The sequence below is a fragment of the Myotis myotis genome, unplaced genomic scaffold (genome assembly GCF_014108235.1).
Source record: "Myotis myotis isolate mMyoMyo1 unplaced genomic scaffold, mMyoMyo1.p scaffold_m19_p_10, whole genome shotgun sequence".
NCBI lineage: Eukaryota > Metazoa > Chordata > Mammalia > Chiroptera > Vespertilionidae > Myotis > Myotis myotis.
In genome coordinates, this window is record NW_023416314.1 from 79000995 (window position 1) to 79018744 (window position 17750).

General features: G+C 47.1%; 1 protein-coding gene, 1 long non-coding RNA gene and 1 other non-coding gene across 4 annotated transcripts; all 3 read right to left on the reverse strand.

Moving 5' to 3' along the window:
* Positions 1–1454: 1454 nt before the first annotated feature.
* SPDYC (speedy/RINGO cell cycle regulator family member C) lies at positions 1455–4342 on the reverse strand. Its single transcript, XM_036323936.1, has 6 exons — positions 4192–4342; positions 3889–3947; positions 3565–3650; positions 3291–3462; positions 2863–3205; positions 1455–2685 (listed from the first exon to the last, which is right to left on the reverse strand). Exons 1-6 carry the CDS (start codon positions 4325–4327, stop codon positions 2657–2659), a joined length of 825 nt encoding a protein of 274 aa, XP_036179829.1. The 5' UTR covers positions 4328–4342; the 3' UTR covers positions 1455–2656.
* Positions 4343–4641: 299 nt separating this feature from the next.
* Positions 4642–17748, reverse strand: LOC118665330. Of its 2 annotated transcripts, XR_004970624.1 has the most exons (4): positions 17374–17748; positions 6074–6142; positions 5460–5525; positions 4642–5331 (listed from the first exon to the last, which is right to left on the reverse strand). It is a non-coding gene; the product is annotated as an uncharacterized LOC118665330 (long non-coding RNA). The 2 variants fall into 2 exon arrangements; XR_004970623.1 differs by lacking the exon at positions 4642–5331 and having other exon boundaries at positions 5350–5525; positions 17374–17727.
* On the reverse strand, positions 16042–16148 carry LOC118665525. The gene has a single exon (XR_004970644.1). It is a non-coding gene; the product is annotated as a U6 spliceosomal RNA (small nuclear RNA).
* Positions 17749–17750: the final 2 nt, after the last annotated feature.

Genomic DNA, 17750 nt, shown 5'->3' on the forward strand with positions numbered 1-17750 from the left:
GAGCATCGGCCTGCGAACTGGAGAGTCCCAGATTCAATTCCGGTCAAGGGCACATGCCTGGGTTGCAGGCTGGATCCCCAGTAGGGGCGTGCAAGGGGCAGTCAATCGATGATTCTCTCTCATCATTGATATTTCTATCTCTCTCTCTCTCCCTCACTGAAATCAATAAAAATATATATATTTTTAAAAAGATAAGGTTTTCAATAAAAAACTGTTAGGAAAATGGGAGGAAATTTTTTTTAAAAAATATATTTTATTGATTTTTTACAGAGAGGAAGGGAGAGAGATAGAGAGTTAGAAACATCGATGAGAGAGAATCATCGATCAGCCGCCTCCTGCACATCTCCCACTGGGGATGTGCCTGCAACCCAGGTACATGCCCTTGACCGGAATCGAACCTGGGACCCTTCAGTCCGCAGGCCGACGCTCTATCCACTGAGCCAAACCGGTTTCGGCAAGGAGAAGCTTTTTTAATCACCTCAGGTGGAAAAGATCTTTTTAATGATGACACAAAACCCAGAAGCCACACAAAATTGACCTGACTAGATTTAAAAATCTGTCCAGCAAACCCAGGCCAGTGTGACTCAGCTGTTTTTTGTTTTTTTAAAGGGGGTGGGACAGAAATGCGTATTTGCTGTGGTGTCTTTTTTCTGACACCACTTCTCACACTAAATGTGTTTTTTTCCCAGTTACCAAATACCTGTGGTTTCCCCACACCAATTCTCCAACACCAACTAGGTACCCACAACTCAATTCAGTCCTGACATTAACTGCCCAGAGTCAGCACAGACCTCGGAGGGTAAACACTCAGTCCCACAGGATGCCAGCCACAAAAGGGATGCCCAGGCGACCCACACTCTGGCCAACTACAAATTTGAGGGTGCCATCACCCCCTCCTCAGGGTTGATAATTTAGTACTTAGGCTCACAAAATGCAGGGAAGTGCTTTACTTACTATTACCAGTTTATTAAAAAGGATACAACTCAGGAACAGCCAGACAGAAGAAATACGTGGGGCAAGGTATTGTTAGGGGCAGAAATAGACTATTGAGAACTAGCTATTAGTTATAAGAAATATTAATCATAAAAAAAAAGAAAGAAAGCACATTCTAACCTGGCTGGGTGTTGTACGCCCCCGGACCTGGGAGTCAACTTTGGAATGTGGTCCAAACTGCCTGTTGTCACGGAAAGATTAACAACCTTGTTGTCCAAACAATGGAGTCCCCCTCAGCCCCCAATGCCCGTCATCTGTAACCATTATATCCATCAAAAAAAAATGACCTTTCTTCCTGTCATTTTTTATTTTTATATATTTTTTCTGTCATTTTTAAAAAATAAAATAGGTTTTTATTGACTTCAGAGGGGAAGGGAGAGGGAGAGAGACAGAAGCATCAATGGATGAGGGAGAATCATTGCTTGGCTGCCTCCTGCACGCCCCCTACTGGGGATAGAGTCCGAAACACAGGCATGTGTCTTTGGAACCAAACCCAGGACCCTTCAGTCTGCAGGTTGACGCTCTACCCAGTGAGCAAACCTGCTGGGGCTGTAAACACATATTCGAGCTCCATCCTTTTTTGATTGATTTTTTTTTAGAAAGAGAGAGGGGAGGGAGAGCGAGAAACGTCAGTTTGCTGTTCCATTTGTTTATGCATTCAGTGGTTGCTTCTTATATGTGTCCTGACCAGGGATCGAACCCGCAACCTTGGCACATCGGGACGACACTCCAATCAATCCAGCTACCTGGCCAGGGCTGCGCTCTACTCTTGAGGCAGTTCTAAACCCTTCTAGGATTAGATCATTCAAAACCCGTTTTGGTACAATGCCCCTTTTACGGATGAGGCAGTGGGGGAGGTTCAGTGACATGCCCAGGTCACGCAGGAACCTGGAATCTGAAGCTGCCTGGCTCAGAGACCAAGATTTAGTCACTACAATAGGCTGTCTCTCTAAGAAGCCCCTTCCTCAGAACCACCCCCTCGCCAGCCCTCACGCAAACCTGACACTGTCCAAGGCCAGCTCAAACCCACCTTCTCTGGAAAGCCGCCCTGCCCGTCATTAACAACACCCTTTGGGGAGGGGTGTTCTAGCGTAACCAGGGCATTCTATTGGACTGCAGCCCAGGGCAAGGGCCTAGTCTAATTCCTGGACAGACCTGCCCCCGGGCATTTCGGACAAGTATAGAGCTGCTTTTCATTTGAGCTGTTTGTGTGCAGTGGGCTCCAGGCCCTCTTCCCAGGGCTGCGGACACCTCATCTCATCCAGTGCCACCCACACGGCAGATCTCATCACCCACAGGGGAGGCCAGAGAGGGGAAACTGAGGCTCAGGATGACCGCCACCAACGGGAAGGAGAAGAACGATGATAGAACTTGTGCTCATGGGTCTCAACCACAGACCTGAGCCTGCCAGATGCCTCTCGCCCCACTCCCTCCCTCCCCCACCCTGGGCACGGAGCCAGGCCTAAGCACAGTGGACATGAGTTTATTAGAGGGGGGCAGGGGCAGGGTGGGTGCAAGGTGCAGGTCGGGAGGAGGGGCCAGGGGGCTTGGGCAGCACTGACAGCCTGCAGTCAACAAGACAGGAGGGCAGCGGGCCACAGGGCAGGCAGGCCAGCTGCTCTTCACCCTGCGAGCGTCCGTCCATCCGTCCATCCGTCTGCGCCTAGGGCACTGGCAGCGGCTCCGAGAGGACTGGGGGAAGGACGAAGAGAGGCTCAGAGAGGAAACTTCCCAGCTCACACAGCTAGGAGCTGGCAGAGCTGGGGCATGCGCCCAGACCTGTGGTCCCGGCCCTTCCTCTCATTCGGTCAGCCTCACACCTGTCTCCCAGGCGCCCAAGCCCACCCCCAGCTCCTGCCCTCAACTCACTGTGAAGGGTGTAGGTGCCTGGCTCCAGAAGTAGCTGGGAGGGCAGGACCATGAGGAAGCCCCCAGCCCAGGGGTCTTCAGCCCCTGAGAGACAGGCCTGGGAAGGAGAGCCGTACCACTCGGGGTTTGGGGCAGGACTCTCGGGTAAGACAGGCAAGGGGCAGGGCTGGTGGGAGTAGTGACTGTGGAGAGGGGGCGAGCCACAGAGGGAGCAGCGGGGTGGTGAGAAGCCGGGGCCCCCGGGGAGGGTGATCCCGGCCTTTGAGTAGCTCCTGTGCGCCCCGCCATGGTGGTTGCACCGTTCCCGAGTCCAGGCCCGGTGGGATGGCTCCATGGCCATGACCTGGCAGAGGTGGAGTAAACGGTAAATGGGGTTGGGGGCGTCCCCAGTCTCTTTTTCCCACCCCAGGATGCCATCAGGGCCTCACCTTCTCACAGTGCCGGCGGCTCACTAAAGCCCGGAAGCCCATCCTCGCCCACAGCCTGTCCCTCTGGTGCAGGAAGTCTGCCACCCGATTGTGCCAGCCCTCGCCCAGGGCCCACGGGAAAATCATACATTTGGCTTCCTCCAGGTCCTCCTCCATATCGTTTGCAAGGTACCTGGCCACAGGGGTGGGGGTGGGCAGGGGTTAGAAGCATCTGCCCTGCACATCCTACAGCAAGTAGGATGGGCAGCGTGCCCACCCCCGCCGGGGCGCTCACAGTGCCAAGAACAGGTTGCTGCAGGTGTACTCGCTGAGTTTCAGGTTGGCACGCCGGAAGTAGACCAGCACCATGGCCAGGAGATACTGCGGGCACAGCAGGGGGGAGAGGTTAGAGTTGGGCACTGGGGGGAAAGGGGAGCTGCGCCAGGCCTATTTGCACCCAAGGAAGTTCTGTGGGGGTTAGAGAAACTGGGGTTAAGGGGGGAGGGGCCTGCAGAGACATGGGCTAAAAAAGCAGGCGGTCCCTCCACCCGACCAGGGGACCCAGTGAGTCAGCAGCATGAGATCCCCACCAAGTCAACCTCCCCCAGTGTCCCCCCACCTTATCTGAAACCTGGAAACAGGGGTCTCTGGCAAGGAATTCCTGAAGGCAGCTGTGCTCTGCGGGCAGAGAGGAGAAAGGCTAAGTGGGGTTACCACCCACCTCCCACCAGACAAGAGCGCCACGAAGCTGCAAAGCCCGACTCCACTGAACCCACCTGCCAAACCAGGGCCGGAAGGGAAGGGAAGGGAAGGGAAGGGAAGGGAAGGGAAGGGAAGGGAAGGGAAGGGAAGGGGCAGGGAGAGCCCACCTCTCATGTCTGCTTCCAGCTTGGGCCCTCCCATGCCAGTCCCGTCAGCTCACCCAGCAGGCGGAGGAAGGCCCGGAGCTCCAGGTGCTGGCGGGCAGCCAGAGGCCCACTGCCCCCATCTTGACAGCTCCAGCCCCACAGCTTCACCTGGATGGCAACCTCATGGGCAGGGGCCCGGGCTTTGCTCATCTCATAGGGGGTGGGGGCGGGTGGGGCGGGGCGGGGGCGGGTGACCTGTAGAGAAAGGAGCCCCAGGACTTAGCAGCTTTCCCCTCGCCCCCAACAAGTCAGGGGTTGGTGAGGCTGGTCTGAGAGAGGCCCTCCAGAAGGTGGACGGATGAAGATGGAGACTTGGGGGCTTGGAAGAGAAGGAAACTGGGGGGGGGGGGGCTTGTAGGGTGGGGAGGCCAGAAAAGAGCAGAGATCCTGGAGGCTGCAGCTCCCCACCCCCGGCCCGGGCCCCTCCAGGCTGGGCCAGAGAGTAAGAGCCGCAGCAGGCAGCACTGAGGGACCCTAAGTGCCTAGAGCTGTGCTAAATGCGCCGAGGGCATCACCTTATTCCCCCTGGTAGGCAGACAGAACCGAAGACCCATTTTGCAAACGTGGAAACAAGTGTGAAGACTCATGGCCACCTAAAAGTGGAGCCAGTCTGACCCCCAAAACCGAAGAGTTTGACTGTTCCCCATGCTCCCCAGCTCACAGCCACCCTCTCACCATGCACCAAAGTGGCCAACTTTACGGGACGACTAAGCCCTCATTTCACAGGGGGAAACTGAGGCCCAGAAGGAGGGATGCTGTTATGCCAATGCTTGGGTTTAAGCAAGTTGAGTTGGGACCACCTCAAACTTATCAAGTTCTGGAGAGAGACGCCACCTAAAGGACTCAGGAGAAGGTGCGCCCACCGCCCCGTGGTCAACCCGGGAGCCTCCACCTAGGACCCCACCGGCAGCCCAGCCTCCTCCTTCGCTCTCCAGAAGCCTCACCTGAGCTCAGGGGTTACCTACAGCTTGGCCAGCAGCCTCCAGCGCCTGCATTTATAGAGCCTCAGAGCGGCCCGCCCACAGCTCGCTGCCGCCCGCCCCTTCCTGCGAGAGGGGATTTGGGCCGGCCCGCCTACCTCTGCCAGGAGCACATCCAGCCTCCGCCGCTCGCCTCCCCAGCTGCCCAAGATACAGACTCCAAAGCTTCCCCACCTGCAAAGAGGCGGCCAGCTGGAGCCCAGGGCCTGCGGGGCGGCAGGCCCCTCCCCACCGCCGGACAGGTGCAGAGCCAGGTGCAGGGGGATGAGGCCGTGACTGAGTGTGAGTTAAAATCCACTGACTGTGCCTCGCCGGGGCAGGGTCGCTGGGTGTGCCCGTGCTTTCTTCAGATCCAGGAATCCCAAAGTCTGGGAGCCAGAGAGCAGATGGTCCTGGCATGAGAATCCCAAGAGGCTACATCCCCTTCCCAAGATCCTTTGAGAGAAGGAGGGAGAGCCTGACCGATGGCCCAGAGTCGGTAGAGGAGGCCTTTACCCAAAACCACTAAGCCACCCTGACCCGTGCTCAATGGTTAGAGCTTCTGCCCACGGATCGAAGGGTCACGGGTTCGATTTCGGTCAAGGGCGCAGGTTCCCCAGCCCTGACAGGGCCGTCTGTGGGAGGCAACCAATCGATGTTTCTCTCTCTCCTCTCTCCCCCTCCCATTCTCTCTGGAAATCAATTGAAAAAATATCCTCAGTGAGGATTAAAAAGCAAAAAACAAAATCACTCAGCTACCGCTGCCCTGCCCACCCCTCCCCCACCCACCCCACCCCGTTGGGCCAGCAGCATTAGGCCCTTTGGGCTTCAAGTCTTCACTGGCTCATTTACTGTCTACAATCCTACCTAGACAGGTGACTCTTTTTTCCTTTTTTGTGTGTGTGTGTGGTAAAATATACATAACAAAATTTACTACCTTGCCCTGACCGGTTTGGCACAGTGGATAGAGACTCGGCATGCGGACTGAAGGGTCCCAGGTTCGATTCTGGTCAAGGGTTAAAAAAAATAAATAAAAAATTACCCCCTTAATCATTTTTAAGTTTATTGGTTTTAGGTACATTCCTATTGGTGTGAAATCAACACCCACTATTCATCTCCAGAACGCTTCATCTTGCAAACCTGGATTTCTGTGCCCACGAAACCCTGACTCTCCCAGCCCCTGGGGCCGCCTTTCTATTTTCTTTTCTTGTCTTTTTAAAATAATTTTTCCTTTTAATTTTTATTTATTGATTTTAGAGAAAGAGAGGAAGGAAAGGAAGAGAGGGAAGGAGGGGGAGAGAGAGACATCGATTTGTTGTCCCATCTATTGGTTGATTCTCGTATGTGCCCCAACCAGGGATTGAACCTGAAACCTTGATATTTGGATGACATTCTAACCAACTGAGCTCCCCGGCCAGGGCCACCATTTTATTTTCTGCCCTATGAATTCAACACTCTAGATACCTCGTGTAAGTGGAATCATACAACATCTGTCTTTGTGTGACTGGCTTATTTCACTTAGCACACTGTCGATTGGTTCATTCATGCTATAGCCTTTGTCAGAATTTTCTTCCTTTTTTAAGACTAAATAATATTGATTCTATGTAGATGCCACATTTTGTTTGAGACTCTGCTTTCAGTACTTTGGGTTATATACCCAGATGTGGAATTGCTGCATCATTTGCTAATTCTATTTTTACTTTTTGAGGAAACATCAAATTGTTTTCCACAGCGTTTGAACCATTTTACGTTCCGCAAACAATGCACAGGGTTCTTATTTCTCCACATTCTTGCCAACAGTTGTTATTTTCTGTTTCGTTGATAATAGCTATCCTAACAAGTATGAGGTAGTGACAGGTGACTTAAAATATGTATTTAGTCCTGGCCAGGTGGCTCAGTTGGTTGGAGCATCGTCCCATGCACCAAAAGGTTGTGGATTTGTTTCGTTCACTGGTTGATTTTTGTATGAACCCTAACCGGGGATTAAACTCCCAATCTTACGTATCTGGTGGATGCTCTAACCAACTGAGCTACCCAGTCAGTGAAAATAGCAAGGATTTAAAAGGTATGAAGAATATGGTTAACAAATATGACCTAGTGGACAGATAAGAAGCAGTATACCCAACAAATGCAGAAAAACACATATGCAGAATATTTTCCAATAAAGTCTCAAATTCTAAACCATAAAGTAACTTAACTAATTTTAAAAAATTAAAATCATTCCGTCTATGTGGTGTTTATTTTTTACCACAAGACAATTAAGTCAAACATAGACAACAAACAGGTAAATTAGGGGTTAGGGTGGGGAAGGGGGAATCCTGCATCAAGGTAAAAAAAACACACAACATAAGTTAGAAAGTAGACGCCCGGCCAGCATGGCTCAGTGGTTGAGCATCGACCCATGAACCAGGAGGTCACGGTTCAATTCCCGGTCAGGGCACATGCCCAGGGTGTGGGCTCCATCCCAGTATGGGGTGTGCAGGAGGCTGCCCATCCATAATTCTCTCTCATCCTTGATGTTTCTATCTTTTCCTCCCTCTCCTTTCCTCTCTGAAATCAATAAAAAATATTTTTTTAAAAAATAGATAACAGATTTGTGGTATTTCAGGTTGCAATCATAATGAAAATATTGATTGTCAAAGTTGGGAGACACACTAACAGTTCTTAGAGAGGAATGTGTCACCTCAAATACATACAATATTTACAATATTGGATAATAAAAAAGAGAATTCAAGCTAATGAGCTAAGCTCTGTCTTAAAAAGGCACAAAATGGGAGCTGAGGGCCTCAAGTAGCTGAGGGCCATAGCGGCTGCCTAAGTCTCCACCTCCGTTTCCTTCCAAAACAAATCGGAACAAGAATGGGGAATAAAAGTCTGCCGGAAACACAGCCTCAGCACACTTGAAAGCGGAGACCGCGCAAAGTTCAGAATAAGTGTAAATGAAAAGAGACACCGAATCCCAGTGCCGACCCCTCACGCCGCCGCCTCACCTCCACCTGCCACAAGGTTTTGTGCCAAGAAAACCGGAAGAGGGAACAGGAAAGTTGGCAGCTTGGCCCAAGGTTGATCTGATCTAGAACTTCTGTAGGAAAGACGAGGCCCTTCAGCAGTTAAAATACCAGGAAGAGCTCAGACTACAGAGAAGGCATGTGGGATTTGAAGGATTAGTCTTTAAAATGCATAAATTCTGGGATATGGGATAAAAGCCAGAAAAGCGAGACTGAGAGAGAAGTGCACCGAGGCGATTGAGTGATAAAGGGAGGGGGGAAAAAAAGGGGGGGAAATGTAGGGTCTTGCCAGACAAAAGAGAAACAAAAATATTGGAAGACACAAATCCCTCCTCTCACCAAATAAACAAAAATCCACTAAAATATCTGGTCTTGCCGAAACCGGTTTGGCTCAGTGGATAGAACGTCAGCCTGCGGACTGAAAGGTCCCAGGTTCGATTCCGGTCAAGGGCATGGACCTGGGTTGCGGGCACATCCCCAGTAGATGTGCAGGAGGCAGCTGATCAATGTTTCTCTCTCATCGATGTTTCTAACTCTCTATCTCTCTCCCTTCCTCTCTGTAAAAAATCAATAAAATATATTTAAAAAAATAAAAATAAAAAATAAAATTAAAAAAATAAAATATCTGGTCTTTGCTATATTGACATGAGTGTGCTATTGGGGGGGAAAAAAAAAGAGTGTGCTATTGAACTAGGAATATTGTAAAATGCCCCAATATCACATAAATGAACAGGAAGAAAATTAACAGAGGCTATGATTAAAAACAAAACAAATAAGCCCAGCCTGGGTAGTCAGATGGTTAGAGCATCATCCTGGTACACCAAGGTTGTGGGTTTGATCCCCAGTCAGGACACATACCACATACAAGAATCAACCAAGCCCAGCAGGCGTAACTCAGTGGTTGAGCGTTGACCTATGAACCAGGGGTCAGGGCACATGCCCAGGTTGCGGGCTCCCAGTGTGGGGCATGCGGAGGCAGCCGATCAATGATTCTTTCTCATCATTGATGTTTCTATCTCTCCCTCTCCCTTCCTCTCTGAAATCAATACACACACACACACACACACACACACACACACTAAAAAGGATAAATCTTCATGTTAAAAAAAAAGTACCAATATTGAACAAAATTAGTTTAAAAAAAAATAATAGAAGAGCCCTAACCGGGTGGTTTGGCTCAGTGGATAGAGCGTCGGCCTGCAGATTGAAGGGTCCCAGGTTCAATTCCGGTCAAGGGCACGTATCTTGGTTGCGGGCACATCCCCAGTAGGAGGTGTGCGGGAGGCAGCTGATCGACGTTTCTCTCCCATCCATGTTTCTAACTCTCTATCCTTCTCCCTTCCTCTCTGTAAAAAATCAATAAAATATATCTTAAAAAAAATAATAATAGAAGAAACTGTAATCAGAGGTGAAGGTGTGGGGGAAGGGATATGGAACTCTGTATTATCTACTCAATTATTCTGTAAATCTAAACTGTACCCCAAAATCTATTACTTGTTTATATGCGTAAACTCGATGTATCTCCCCACAAGATGTTTACTAGTCACACAAAAAAGAGAGTAATTTCATAGTAGAGAAACCCGGCAGATACCACCTTATCCAGGTGATCAAAGTTCATGCGACCAGAAGAAGACATACCAACATTATGTACCATGTAATATGCTCTGAGAAGAATACATCACTTCCTTACTCTCCTTGCCCCAAATGAGTAAGCTCAAAGTAGTCATTATAAAACATCAAATAAATCCAAATCGACAGAGATAGTCTACAAAATAATTGGACAGTACTCTTCATACATGTCAAGTTCATGGAAGAAAAAAAATCTAAGGAACTATCCCAGATTGGAGGAGACCAAGGAGATATGACAACTGTCGCAGCCAGCCTCCAAGATGGTCTCCCAGTGATCCCGGCATCCTGGAGTAGGGCTGACCTGTGTACCTGCAGGATATTGTGGAAATGACACTGATTTCTGAAGCAAGTCGTAAAAGACTTTGCAACTTCAACCTTGCTTTCCCTGGGAGAAGCCCGCTGCCATGTCACGAGGCCATTCAAGCAGCAGTCTGGGGAGACCCATGAGGAACTGAGGCCCCCTGCCGTTATGTCACCTTGAAAGCAGATTCCCCAGTCTTAGAGGTCAGGTGACTGCAGGCCTAGCTGACGTCATGAATGCAACCTCACCAGAGACCCTGAGCAAGAGCTACCCAGCTAAGCAGCTCCCAAATTCCTGACCCACAGAAACTATGAGATAATAAATGTTTGTTGTGTGAAGCTTCTAAGTTTTAGGGTATTTGTGACACAACAGGATATGACTAATATAGCAGTTACAGGCAATTTGGAATTCTACATTGGATCCTGGACCAGGAAATAAATGTTAGTGGGACCATTGGCACAGTCAAAATAAGGTCTGTAGATTAGCTAACAGTGTTATAGCAATGTTAATTTCCTGGTTTTAAAACTGTCTTATGGTTGTGTAAGATGTTAGCACTAAGAAATGTGTGATGAAAGGAGTATAGGGAATCTCTGCACAGTTTTTGCAATTTTTTGTAAATCTAAATTGTTTCAAAATAAATGAATAAATAAATATTTTACAAAGAACAGAAAAATATACCTAATGAAAGTAGAAGGAATAAAAGGATAAAGAGCAGAAATTAATAAATTAGAAAACATATAATGGAAAGAATTTAAAAAGTAAAAATGTTGCCCTGACTGGTTTGGCTCAGTGGATAGAGCATCGGCCTGTGGACTGAAGGGTCCCGGGTTTGATTCCGGCCAAGGGCATGTACCTTGGTTGCGGGCACATCCCCAGTTGGGGGTGTGCAGGAGGCAGCTGATCGATGTTTCTCTCTCATCAATGTTTCTAACTCTCTATCCCTCTCCCTTCCTCTCTGTAAAAATCAATAAAATATGTTAAAAAAAAAAGTAAAAATGTTTCTTCAATAATACCAGTGAAATTCACAAACCTCTAGCAACATGGATTCAGATATAATACTTTAAAAAGAAGGCACAAATTAACAATAACAGGAATGAAAGCGCTAGCTGCTTTGGCTCGGTGGATAGAGCATCTGCCTTCGGACTAAAGGGTCCCAGGTTCGATTCCAGTCAAGGGCACATGCCCGGATTATGGGCCCGATCCCTAATGTGGGCCCGATCCCTAACGGGAGGCATGTGGGAGGCGGCCGATCAATGATTCCCTCTCATCATTGATGTTTCTCTCTCTCTCTCCTTCCTCTCTGAAATCAATAAAAATATATATTTTAAAAAAGAAATGAAAAGAAAGATAAAATTACACCTGTTAAACAATAAAATATATGAAGATATTATGAACAACCTATGCCAACTTTATATTCTATTTTATCAGAGGCCCGGTGCATGAATTCATGCATGGGTGGGGTCTGGCCGGCTTACCCCTTATTGGGGTTGATCAGGCCAGACTGGCTGTGGGGAGGGGGCTGCGGGGCGGTTGGCCTGCTGGCCCCACCCCCTGGTCAAACTCCTGGTTGAGGGGACAATTTGCATATTAGCCTTTTATTATATAGGATTTGTAAAATATTTATTAATTTTATATGCTTATATTTAAGGTTATATGAAAATAGACAAGTCTCTATAGAAAAATGTAACTCAGCAAAACTAAAACAAGTAGAAATAGAAACCTGGGTTAGTCCTATAATATTAAACAAATTGAATCAGTAGACAAAAAATTTATCACAAAAAAAAATTCCAGGCCCATATGGCTCCACCAGTGAGATTATCCAAACATTCAAAGAACAAATACTGCTATCTTACACAAATTCTTCCAACTTCCCCTACACATGTCATAAAGATAGCATGCTTGACACTAAACGTTAACAAGGACTGCCTGAGGCCGGCCAGTGTGGCTCAGTGGTTGAGCATTGACCTGGTTTTAAAACAGTCTTATGGTTGTATAAGATGTTAGCCTGGTTTCATTTCCAGCCAAGGCACATGCCCAGGTTGCAGGTGTGCAGGAGGCAACCGATCAATGATTCTCTCATCATTGTTTCTACCTCCCTCTCCCTTCCTCTCTGAAATCAATGAAAATATGTATTTTAAAAAATAAGGACTGCGTGAGAAAGAAATACTGCAGGCTCATAAACATAGATGTAAATATCCTAAACAGCTTATCAGTAAACAGAACCTAGTAATGTATAAAATAAATAACACACTGTGCCCAAGTGGGATTTATTCTAAAAATCCGAGGTTAGAGATGAGAAATGTAATTAATGCAATTTACTCCTTTAACAGATTAGAGGAGAAAAACTGTACCATCTCATTGAATCCAGAGTGCATGTTGCCATGCCCAGTGAGACAGACCCAAAGGGCACATACACCAGTAGGGGACAAGTGGCTAACAGCAAAAGGAGAGACAGTGGCTGGGCAGAATGTTTGAGCCAGTTGTTGAAATGGGATCTAGATATTGGCAGCTTTCTCTGGAGTGCAGTTTTGCACTGAGAAGCCAAATCCTTTCCATTCTTAACTGGAACATTTTTATAAGCATAGTTATAATTATAATAAAACTAGAGGCCCGGTGCACAAAATTTGTGCTCTCGGAGGGGTCCCTCAGCCTGGCCTGCATCCTCTCACATTCCAGGAGCCCTTGGGGGATGTCCGACTGCCAGCTTAGGACATCGTTAGCGCTGCTGCCCGGCTTCTGGCTGAGTGCCCCCCCCCCCCACCCTGTGGGAGCGCACTGACCACCAGGGGGCAGCTCCTGCCTTGAGTGTCTGCCAGCTGGTGGTCAGTGCACATCATTGCAACCAGTCATTCTGCTGTTCCGTCAATTTGCATATTAGCCTTTTATTATAAAGGATAACCACTGAGTTTATGAGAAAAATAAAAGGTAATGAATTGAGAAATATAACATTGGGAGTGCGGTATCTTGGGGTGGGAGACAGAGAGATGTGATGGTGAGGAGGAAATAGGGAAACTTAGTGATATTGTTAATGTTCTGTTTGTCAAATTGGGGGTTTATTTAATTATTCATTCCACTATTTATGTATAATTGATATTAATTACTTTGTACATATCACAAAGGTCATAATTTTAAAAAGTGAACTCAACATGCTGCCTCCAAGCCTGCTCTCTCTGGGATTCTCCATCTTAGAGAATAATTTTATCCTCCACACGGGGCCCCTCCGCTTCTCCCTTTCCCTCTCCCCCACGCTTAATCTGATATTGAATTCTGGCCCTCCGCACCTTTGGCACTTCCGTCCACCCTGTCCAGCCCAGAGCAGGCTATCTTTATCCCTACATGAGCCACTGCATCAGCTTCCTGACCATTCCTCCTGCTCCAACCGGCACTCCCCTCCCTCCTCCAGTCCCCCCTCTACTGAGGCCAAGGATAGTATCTCCCAGTGCAGATATGCTCAGCCATCTCCTGCTTAGCCCTTGGCAGTATCTTTCCACTGACCCTAGTGTAAACCCCAAAGTCATTCAGAGGCTGTTTTCATGGCCCACTGGATCTGGCTCACCTTCAGGCTCATTTTCTGCCATTCTCAGCCTCACTCACCAAGCTTCAGTCTCCCTGGGATTCTCTTTGTTTCCTAATGTACACCTGGACTTTCCACGCAGGCCAGAGGGTCTTCCCGCTGACTGATCCTATTCCTTTCTCCCTTCCACCCACCCTACCCTCTAATCATCTTATGGTTTCATCTAAAATGTCACTTCAGCATCCCATTTTTATTATTTTTTCTTCTTCTTTTTTTTTAAAATATATTTTATTGATTTTTTACAGAGAGGAAGGGAGAGAGATAGTTAGAAACATCGATGAGAGAGAAACATCGATCAGCTGCCTCCTGCACATCTCCCACTGGGGATGCGCCCGCAACCCAGGCACATGCCCCTGACCGGAATCGAACCTGGGACCCCTCAGTCCACAGGCCAACGCTCTATCCACTGAGCCAAACCGGCTTCGGCTATTTTTTCTTCTTAATTGCCAGGTGTAGCCTTTGAAAACCTCCCTCTCTTATGATCTACCTCACTTTTTATATCCCTGACTTTCAGCCAAATGCAGATCTCCCAGGAACTCCAAGGGCCCCTAGGAAATGGCAGAGCCACAAGATAGAAAGAGCCTGGGTTCTCCAATAATCAGGTGGGAGCTTGACCTCCAGTTGCTCTTCTCTGTCAAAGAGATGTATTAGTTGTCTGTTGTCAGACACTCAAGGCAGGAGCTGCCCCCTGGTGGTCAGTGCGCTCCCACAGGGTGGGGGGGGGGCACTCAGCCAGAAGCCGGGCAGCAGCGCTAACGACAACTAATACAACAGACAACTAGTATTAGTAAAAATTACTTCAGAACTTTGTGGTTTAAATTAAAAAACACACAATTTATTACCTCGTTGTTCTGTGGGTCAGGAATTCAGGAGCAACTTACCTGGGAGAGACTCACAGTCATTCATGAGGTTGCATGCAGTCAAGATATTGCCCAGGGCTGCAGGCACCTGAAAGCTTGCTTGGCTGATATGAACATTCATGTACAAGTGTTTCTATGAACAGATGTTTTCACATCTCTTAGATATGTATCTAAGAGTGGAATATCTGGGTCATATGGTAACTGTATGTTTACCTTCTTGAGAAACTGCCGAACTGTTTTCCAAAGCATCTGTACTCTTTTACCAGAAATGTATGAGTGTACCAATTTCTCGGCATCTTTCCTAAAACTTGTTATTGTGTTTAGTTATAATATCCTAGTGGGTGTGAACTGGTATCTCATTGTGGTTTTGATTTGCATAACCATGATGTGCCTATTGGCCACTTTTAGATCTCCTTTGAATAAGTTTCTATTCAAATCCATTGCCCATAAAATTGGGTTACTTGTCTTTTTATTAGAGTTATGAGTTCCTTATATATTATAGATACAAGTCCCTTACCTAATATATGATTTGCAAATATTTTCTCCCATCCTGTGGGTTGTCTTTTCACTTTCTGAATGGTGTCCTTTGAAGTACAACATTTAAAATTTTTTTTTAATATATTTTATTGATTTTTTACAGAGAGTAAGGGAGGGAGATAGAGAGTTAGAAACATCGATGAGAGAGAAACCTCGATCAGCCGCCTCCTGCACATCTCCCACTGGGGATGTGCCCGCAACCCAGGTACATGCCTTTGACCGGAATCGAACCTGGGACCCTTCAGTCCGCAAGCCGACGCTCTATCCACTGAGCCAAACCAGTTTCGGCACAACATTTTAAAATTTTGATAAAATCCAGTGTATCTAGTTTTCCTTTTGTTGCTGTGTTTTTGATGTCATAGGAAAGAAACCATTATCCAACCCAAGCTTATGAAGACTTATGCTTAAGTTTTCTTCTAATACTTTCATAACTTTAGGTCTTACATTTAGGTCTCTGATCCATTTTGAGTTAATTTTTGTGTGTGGTGTAAGGTAGATGCCCCAGCAGCATTTGTTGACAAGACTATTCTTTCCTCCATTGCATTGTCTTAGCAACCTGTTGAAAATCAATTGACCGCCTGGGCTGGTTTGGTTCAGTGGATAGAGTGTTGGCCTGCGGACCCAAGGGTCCCAGGTTTGATTCTGGTCAAGGGCACATACCTCAGTTGCAGGCTCCTCCCCGGCCTGGGTCCTGGCCTGGGCTCATGCAGGAGGCAACCAATTGCTGTGTTTCTCACATTAATATTTCTCTCTGTCTTTCCCTCTCTCTAAAAACCAATGGAAAAACATCCTTGGCTGAGAATTAAAAAAATAAAAATAAAATAAATTGACCATAAATGTGTGTTTATTTCTGGGCTCTTAATTTTACTCCATTGATTTATTTGTCTATCTTAATTACTGTAGATTTGTAGTAAGTTTTAAAATCAAGAAGTATGAATACTACAACTTTATTCCAAAACTGTTTTCTCTATTCTGAATCTCATGCATTTCAATATGAATTTTATGGAATGCTTCTCGAATTTGCATGTCATCTTTGCACAGGGACCATGATAATCTTCTCTGTATCCTTCTAATTTTAGTATATGTGCTGCTGAAGTGAGCAGTCAATGTGAATTTTAGGATCACCTTGTCAATTTTTGCAATAAAGGCAGCTGGGACTTTGATAGGGACTGTTGAATTTTTAGATTAAATTTGGGGAATATTGCTATCAAACAATTTTTTTTAAATATATTTTATTGATTTCTTACAGAGAGGAAGGGAGAGGGATAGAGAGTTAGAAACATCGATGAGAGAGAAACATCAATTAGCTGCCTCCTGCACACCCCCTACTGGGGATGTGCCCGCAACCAAGGTACATGCCCTTGACCAGAATCGAACCTGGGACCTTTCAGTCCGCAGGCCGACGCTCTATCCACTGAGCCAAACCAGTCAGGGCTATCAAACAATTTTAAGTCTTAGAATCTATGCATACGAGGTATTTATTTAGGTCTTTAATTTACTTCAGTTATGTTTTATAATATTCAGTGTACCAATCTTATACTTCTTTTGCTAAATTTATCATAAGCATTTTTGTGTGCATTGTAAATGGAAATGTTTCCTTGATTTCATTTTTGGATTTTTCATTACTAGTGTATAAAAATACAATTGAATTTTTTTTAATACAATTGAATTTTGCATATTAATCTTCTATCCTACAACCTTACTGAACTTGTTTATTAACTCTAATAGTTGCTAGAAAGTCATGGATGGCTTCATGGGGAATCAGCTGACTAGGTCAATGTTGTAGCATGTAGCAGTACTTCAATCCAGGTCAACAGGTGGTGGTGAAGGTGGCTGAGGCAACAGGACCGGACTCAATGCCAACCCCAGGGCAGGTCTCGTTAAATCTCTGGATCTCAACTGTCTCATGTATAAAATGAAGATAGCACCACCTAGCTCATAAACGTTAATGATCGATAGTTAAATGAGATGACAAAATTGCAAGGCACAAAGTGGGTGCGTTAGCTTCAATTTGCCAATGAACAGACCGGGTTGGCACAAACTGGATACCGGGCAGCACGAGACGAGAGGGAGCTGTGCCTCTGGCCCAGAACGGAACAATACCAGGACAGTGAAGCCTTTTCACTGGACATTCCCACCCGGCATTGAAGGTCTGCCTTCTGCTCCCTCCGTGGCACACCTGACTGCCCCGCTCCTACAGAGCGCAGCAAACGTCCCCCCAAGGCAGACTCACCCGCCACCCGCCCTGACAGCGCCTTCCCCACTTTGCTCATTGGGCTTGGACCTAGTCCTAGGCAACGCTGCCTTCCGCCCCTAGCAACCGCTCACCTGCTTTTCTCTTCCTATAGGCCAGCACATTTCCTTTCTTTTTTTTATTGGTCCGCGTAACTACATCTCGACCAATCCGAAGCAGCCACGGGGATCCAACTTACTTCCACACAATTTGGGGTGAACTTGGAGGAGACGAGTTTTTCCTCTTCTGAATGCAGTTTTCCCAGAAAGCATCTTATTTGTCAAACTGTTGTGACTCCCCTGGAATTAGTTTCAAAACACTTTATGTCCCAGGCCTGTCTATCCCCTGCCTGCTCCCCACTCCCAGGGGCACGGCCCCCAGGACGCCCCACCTCCCAGCCACTCGGAGCGCCCGAGTCCTCCGCTAGGCAGAGGCCACCGGCGGCCGGGGCGATACCATCTGTGACTAACAA

Excerpts from the sequence above, each read along its gene's own strand:
- SPDYC (XM_036323936.1), bottom strand. The coding sequence starts at position 4,327 with ATGAGCAAAGCCCGGGCCCCTGCCCATGAGGTTGCCATCCAGGTGAAG. Across the intron at positions 3,206-3,290 it reads GCCGCCGGCACTGTGAGAAG|GTCATGGCCATGGAGCCATC; the intron begins GTGAGGCCCTGA and ends CACCTCTGCCAG. Across the intron at positions 2,686-2,862 it reads AGGCACCTACACCCTTCACA|TCCTCTCGGAGCCGCTGCCA; the intron begins GTGAGTTGAGGG and ends TCCTTCCCCCAG.